Below are 6,713 nucleotides of genomic sequence, written 5' to 3' on the forward strand. Positions count from 1 at the left end.
CATAGTCTATATATATAGTACATATTAGTATGATAGACATGTATTTGCGTCGAATTTACGTGTTATATAAACGAAATTTATTTATAAATGCGTGAATTAACACATGACAGGGTAAGCAAACAATCCGCAGCGGGTTGTTCGGATTTTGTCTCCATCGTGTGGCGGGAAAGAAACGTGACGTGATCCGCCCATTCTAAATATTCATGATGAAACCATTAGACAGCCATTGAAGTTAGTACCTGTCTAAGCAGACAGGTATCTGACGAGGTAAGAGCGGCGTTTACTTTTCAAGCTCTAAAATGTATGAATTAGGAATGGTTTATATTCACTTCACGATGGTCTGTAAAGTATACAATTAAATGGACAGATTTACCATCAAAAAATAGGACCAAAAGATAAGTTATTTTTTTTGGCTTGTGCTGTGTTATGATCATTTGTATACGATAATGCTTCTTTGTTTATTGAATTGAGTGTGTGCGCTCAGCAGTTTTGAAAGATCTGCAATATCAGGGATTTCTCCTCCAAAATTATGTATTTTTTAGTTTATGCAAAGGTCATAGGTCCAAAAACCTGAAGCCTCCATTGGACTAAATTCAAATCTCAGTACAGTTTCTCATTGTATTCCAGACAATATTAAATCATTTAAATCTTTCTGAGTGTTTTGTATCTGAAATACAAATGCAAATGAATGTGATTGATTCTTCATGAGAAAAGGTGTAATGCACATGTATGCCATCAGGACTAATGGCTATAATTTTATATCCTAGACTTGGGGATGATGACACTGGATATGTGTAATCTACAAACTGCTCTTGCAATCCTTGCTACTTTATGTTTGACTGTCAGTGGATATAAAAACGGAAAAGTGGAGAAAGCTTGTGAGAGCATGTTGCCGGAGCATCACAGCCATCCTAACACCACTACCAGTCCATACACACTGACTGCTAGTGTCAGTAAATTCAGCCCAGGAGATCAGATCAAAGGTACAGCAAACCACTATAACTCAGTCAACGATTATGATTGTTTCCAATATATTTGTATTGAATTACAGTCTAAACAATGTTTTGGCTTTCCTTGACTGAATAATAAATGTATTTACTGTTACACTTGTCCATAGTCACTCTTTCTGGAGACAAGCACTTTCAGGGCTTTCTGGTGCAGGCCAGAGATGCCTCAAACCCTGCCGGATCAGCCGTTGGTTCGTTTATATTGGTTGATCCCAAGATTTCTCAGCTTTTGACATGCAACAACATAGAGGTACACTATTATGCAATATATTTGTTAAGACCCTGCAATATACAGTATTATCACAACAAGTCATGAGTTATATTTAAATGTATCTCACCTAGAAAACTAAACTGTTTGAATCTGCTTTTGATGCATTGGCAAACAATGTGTATGTATTTGAAAGGGTTCTGCTGTTAGTCATACAAGTGATGCTCAAGAGACAGAAATTCAGGTGATCTGGAATGCACCGCCCGAAGCTCCTCCCACTGTTCAGTTTTTGTAAGTGTGCCTACTCTGACCCTGTCTCTCTGAAGTGCTCTCTAGATTCATATTGGCTCTTAGTTAGTGTTTATCAGTTTTTCATTTTTTTTAGTGCCACCCTGGTTGCCCACTACAAGACTTTCTGGGTTAAACTTCCTGGTCCAGTCATATCTCAAAAGGGAGTGACTCAGGCCCCACCTCAATCTACCAGCACTGACATGTTTACCAACTCTGCAACAACCACCTCTATACTTCCTCAACCAGTATGTGCCAAAACCTATCTGGTCCTTAAGCTTCATCACATAATCTGCTAGATTTTGCTATAGAATGATAATCATGAACTTCTCTTACAGTTTACCTCAGAGGGATGTGGGAGGTGGAAATCTTGTCTTGTTGATCCTGTAGGATGTAACCCATCTGTGGATACAAGCTGCTTCTTTCTTTCTTATTCTACTGTGGGTCAGGCGGTTCTGTTTGAGCTCAGTGGCCCAGCAGAGGCATATGTGTCCTTTGCTCTGTCCAAAGATGAATGGATGGTGAGCATGACAAATGGTGTGCTAAACGTATTTCACATTTAAAGGTATAGTTCATCTAAAAATATGTCATTCAAAACTGTATGATTTGTCATTTATTTCAGTAGGTTTTGTATGACATGAGGGAAAGTTAATGATTACATCCATACTTTTAGGGTGAAGTATACCTTTAAAACCTACACTTGACAGATGGATCAGATTCGTGTCACCAACAATATTTTGATCTGCGCTAGGGAGATGATGATGTATACTTGTGCACAAATGATGGAGGTCACGTAAGCGTGGATGCAGCACACACAACAGGCAGAAGATATCCAGAGGTGGCATCCAAGGTGAGACATCACTTTAGGATTGTAGTGCTGATTTTGTACATTTTGGCAGTACAAGTGACATATTGGCAGTCATGTTGAAAGAGAATGCCAAAATGTCACAACATCAATTTAAGACCATAAAAACATGAAAGTGTTTACTTTATAATCAGGATGACATCCTTCTTTGAGGCCATGTCATTTATGTCAATTACGTGGTTCTCATTTCCTCCTGCAGTCTGTACTGACTGATGTAGGCTGGAGAGTTTCTGACGGGGTGATTCAGTGCCGGTTCTCCAGGGCCATTAACACTCCTCAGGACCTGGATCGCTTCAGTCTAAATCACAGTTATTATCTGTTCTTTGCACATGGCACTGCAGATTATGGTGAGCTTTTCTGTTGCATCGATCATATCTGACAGTATCACGTATTGTTGATAACAAATTTTGTCATCATTCACTCGACCTTATGTTGTTTCAAGCCCTCATGACTTTCTTTCTTCCATAGCGCACAAAAGGCAAAGTGTTGAAGACCGACAATATGAGTCACCTTCCTCTTTAATTGCATCCTTTTGCATTTCAAACTTTTATTTCATTTTTGCATGAACTATCCCTTTACGTATTTATGTGTTTTATGCATGTATATGAAGTTGGACTCTTTCCTTTTAACTGTTTTACTGATTTACGGCATGAATTATCAGTTGTCTTTCCGGTTGTAATCATACAATGTCCATTTTCCGGAAGGACTTTGTCCTTGATTCTTGTAACATGTTTTTCTTTGGCAAGTGATAATGCCGTACATCTGATGTGCAGCGAGCAACTGTGTTTACAACCTCTGAGCTGCTGATTGTGTGATTTCACAGATCTGTAATTCTGACCTTACAAGTGTCTGTGATTACCTGGGCAATCAGTATGCCTTTCCTGTCGTTTATTTTACGACAACAGTAATGGGTCACTGAGTGCACAAGCTTCCTGTGGTTTAACGAAAGTCTGAAGTTAACTTTTTTACAAGGAAACAAGCACAAATACGTTTTCTTAAAAACTTTGTCCAGTAATACCTGGTTGTCAGGTTTTGTGAGCTGTCATGAATGTCATGTGTTTAGAACTTGTAGCATAGTACTTGCAACACTGAGATCATGGGTTTGATTGCAGGGAACACTAAAACCAAAAAGTAAATCTTGAATGCACTGTTAAGTAGCAAATTACACAGCAAAAAGTAGCAAAAAATTATTTCAGATAACTATAATTATTGTAAATCCTTGTAAACGAGGATGATCTGCAGTATCTGGAGCATTCTACATCCACCATCCTTGTTCTGCACATTTCTCCATCATTTGAGTCGCACCAGCTTTGTATTTTTTTGCTAAGTTTTATTAAAACTTAGCAAAAGGGCGGAAGTGCATTTTCGGATTTTAACTGAACTCATGAGTTCACATGAATTTTAAAAAGAGAATGACCCACACTAATAAGCTTTTTACAATAAATGCTGCAATATTCCATGAAAAATAGGAATTGTAATTTTTAATTTCACTGGGACTTTCAAGTTATTCCAGATTTACTGCATCTAGACAGCAAGACGACACCATCATCATATCTCAGTTTTAGTTTGTTTTTGTTATGGTCACTCTATAGTGAATGTTATTAGTTAATTACAGATATATTTTCTGAATTGAATAAATTAAATGTAATGAATCGTTATAATTGTCAAAGCCATAATCACATAATCACACAGCGGATGCAAAATACATATATACTGTATATATTTTGTACAAATACTAGGGGCTAGCTGTTTCCTATCCTGTCTTGATATGAGAAATAATGTTAATATGATGATTTTATGCTTTCTGATCAGTTTTGTTATGTTGTTCTTCAGGTATGATCCACAGACACAAGCGACAGCCACTGATATCAGCTCATCGTCAGCTTATAACTGGACCTCCTAACATACTGACAGGCTCTCGATCCCCACTGCTCATGAAATCTCATGGTAAGTGTTATTACATGTTTACTGTTGTTATTAGGTTAGTGGTTAAAGAGCAAGTAACTAAAAGGTTATAGGTTCAATTTGTTCAATATATTTGCTTTTTAGAGTCATAAAGAAATGTAATGTAAAAACCATTTTTAAACATGTCAGAGCTGATGGCCTAGTGGGCAGTGCTCTGATGTGGCGGCAATGTGAATATAGCAACATATTCCCGACTCAAGGTCCTTTGCCATTCCTCTGTCCTCTCCTTACACACTGTTCTTCCCCCAAAAGGCACAAAAATATGACTTTTAAAAATGTTAATGATGTTAAAGGGATACTTTGAGGGTAAGTAAAACATGGGGAAATTTTGATTCAAGCCTGAAGTATCCCTTTAACATCAACTGTCTCTGGGAATGTAGGAGCCCTAATGCTGATTGGCTGGATGCTAGCAGGAAGCACTGGAACAATAATGGCTGGCTATTTTAAACCTGATTGGCCAGAACAAACATTATTTGGACAAAAGATATGGTTTCAGGTAGGAAGTTTAACTCAACATGTTTTTTGCAATGCACATGCTTCACTTGCAATAAAATCTTGAAAACAATCACATTTGCGACATTTTTTGCACATATCTGTATATTTTGTTTTAGTTGTGGGTTGTAAAATGCTCTCTGTATTTACAGGTGCACCGTGGATTGATGTCTCTTACAGTGTTACTCACAGCTGTGGGCTTTATCTTCCCTTTTGTCTACAGACAAAAATGGAGCTCAGTGAGTAAAGGCTGTGCTGTCTGCCAATATTGTCCAGACAAGAATTTTTTAATTAAAATGCAATTCATAATAATACATTTATTATAATAATATAATCTATATAATTTAAAAAGATCTTGAAATCAGTACCACACTTTCTGTCAACAGGGGGCAGTATTTCTTTCAAGATCAATGTCAGAGTGGTTTTGTTTCTTTCGTTGTAAATTATATTGTTTTTAATGTATGTATTTATTGTTTCTGTGCAGAGAGCAGGTGCTCATCCATACCTAGGCTGCACTGTCATGATTCTTGCTTTTTGTCAGCCTATAATGGCTGCTTTCAGACCACCCCCAGACTCCTCAAGGTATTATACAGCACATTCAGTTCACTGTGAAAACATACTGTATCTGAAAATAATAACATTTAAAACAAAGGGGAGTCCCAGTATAATAATTTAATTTCCTCAGGAGGTGGATATTTAATTGGTTTCACTGGGGTGTGGGAAGTGCAGCTGAAATAATTGCAGGTAGATGTTGCTCTTTTTGGAATTTTACTGTGCTTTTTTAAATAAAAGCTGTCTCATTAGTAATTTCACTGTCAAACATAAACAATGTCAAACTACTTCCTTCTGTTCCAGGAGCGTCTATGCTTTCTGGAATACAACAGCAGTCTCTCTTGCTGCCTTATCCATGGACCAAGGGAGTGTTGTCTGGCTTTGTCGTTTGGAACATTGTATTAAAGCTAGTGTTACAACTTCATAAGCGAGGTGTTATTAAAAAAGGTGTGTAGCTCATTGTCATACTAAAAAAGCCTTTGGAAAATGTTGCACATATATTTAACTTTAAGACCAAAAGTCTTATTTACAGTAAATAAACATCCATAAATAACTGTTTTAGCTGAGAACACACAGTCTATTCAATGCCTCTGCCCATGACACAGACATGAATTGCAAGATTTTTCCAACTGAGACTAAAATGAGTCAAAACATGTTTTCAAAAATGATCAGTTTACTAATTTCCTTTGTCTCTGCAGGGAGTAAAGATGAAGATGAGACTCCAGTTCTCTCAGATATTTCAGGAAGTGCAAGCTGGGTAAGATCAAACTTCAGTCAGATATAAACATGTGAAGATGTAAAGCAACTCTCGGACATAAAGTATTACTCACAATGGTCTTAAAACCATCAGATTATGAATTTTAAAGCCCCTCATCAGGGTCCAAATTAACATGTCAATGGCAGGTGAAGTAACATTTAAGTATTGAAGTAACATTTACAGGTAGGCTACTATAAAAAACATTTATCATAAATATTTACTGTTCTGTGGGTTTATCTGTAAACAGTTATAAGCTTTTTGCTAAGCTTGGAGAGAAAAAGATGTGTGTGTAGACATTATTGCACTTCATTTCATTAGCTCACATCTGTTTAAAATACTCACAAAAGCTAAATCTTACTTGTTTTGGTATTTGGGAAGTGTTCATTTTGAACCATGAACATAATAATTATCATAAAGTATCTCAATGAAATCCCTTCTTCTTACTTTGGCAGGATACCAAGTTTAGAGTTGCTGTCCTGGCTCTTTTTGTGCTGGGAAACTCAGTATTCTGTATCTCACTGCTCGACGCCATAAATCGCATATGAATCATATCGCAATTTCTCAGGACAGAAAGTGGGA

The 6,713-nt window shown here is 37.0% G+C and overlaps 1 protein-coding gene across 1 annotated transcript; it reads left to right on the plus strand.

Moving 5' to 3' along the window:
• The first annotated feature begins 214 nt into the window (after positions 1–214).
• Positions 215–6,700, plus strand: LOC130554545 (putative ferric-chelate reductase 1). The gene is made up of 16 exons (XM_057334276.1): positions 215–267; positions 768–983; positions 1,118–1,257; positions 1,412–1,506; positions 1,601–1,751; positions 1,842–2,024; positions 2,255–2,353; positions 2,568–2,715; positions 4,202–4,315; positions 4,714–4,829; positions 4,978–5,064; positions 5,310–5,407; positions 5,511–5,569; positions 5,681–5,824; positions 6,076–6,134; positions 6,587–6,700. Exons 2-16 carry the CDS (start codon positions 776–778, stop codon positions 6,677–6,679), a joined length of 1,794 nt encoding a protein of 597 aa, XP_057190259.1. The 5' UTR covers positions 215–267; positions 768–775; the 3' UTR covers positions 6,680–6,700.
• The last annotated feature ends 13 nt before the right edge of the window (positions 6,701–6,713 follow it).

This window comes from Triplophysa rosa, linkage group LG5 (assembly GCF_024868665.1).
Source record: "Triplophysa rosa linkage group LG5, Trosa_1v2, whole genome shotgun sequence".
In the NCBI taxonomy this organism is placed as follows: domain Eukaryota; kingdom Metazoa; phylum Chordata; class Actinopteri; order Cypriniformes; family Nemacheilidae; genus Triplophysa; species Triplophysa rosa.

What these genes read in the sequence shown, in the direction of transcription:
- LOC130554545 (XM_057334276.1), top strand. Translation starts at nt 776, where the DNA reads ATGATGACACTGGATATGTGTAATCTACAAACTGCTCTTGCAATCCTT. An exon ending in ACATGGCACTGCAGATTATG is followed by an intron (nt 2,716 to 4,201) that starts GTGAGCTTTTCT and finishes GTTGTTCTTCAG; the next exon opens with GTATGATCCACAGACACAAG. An exon ending in TTTCAGGAAGTGCAAGCTGG is followed by an intron (nt 6,135 to 6,586) that starts GTAAGATCAAAC and finishes TTACTTTGGCAG; the next exon opens with GATACCAAGTTTAGAGTTGC.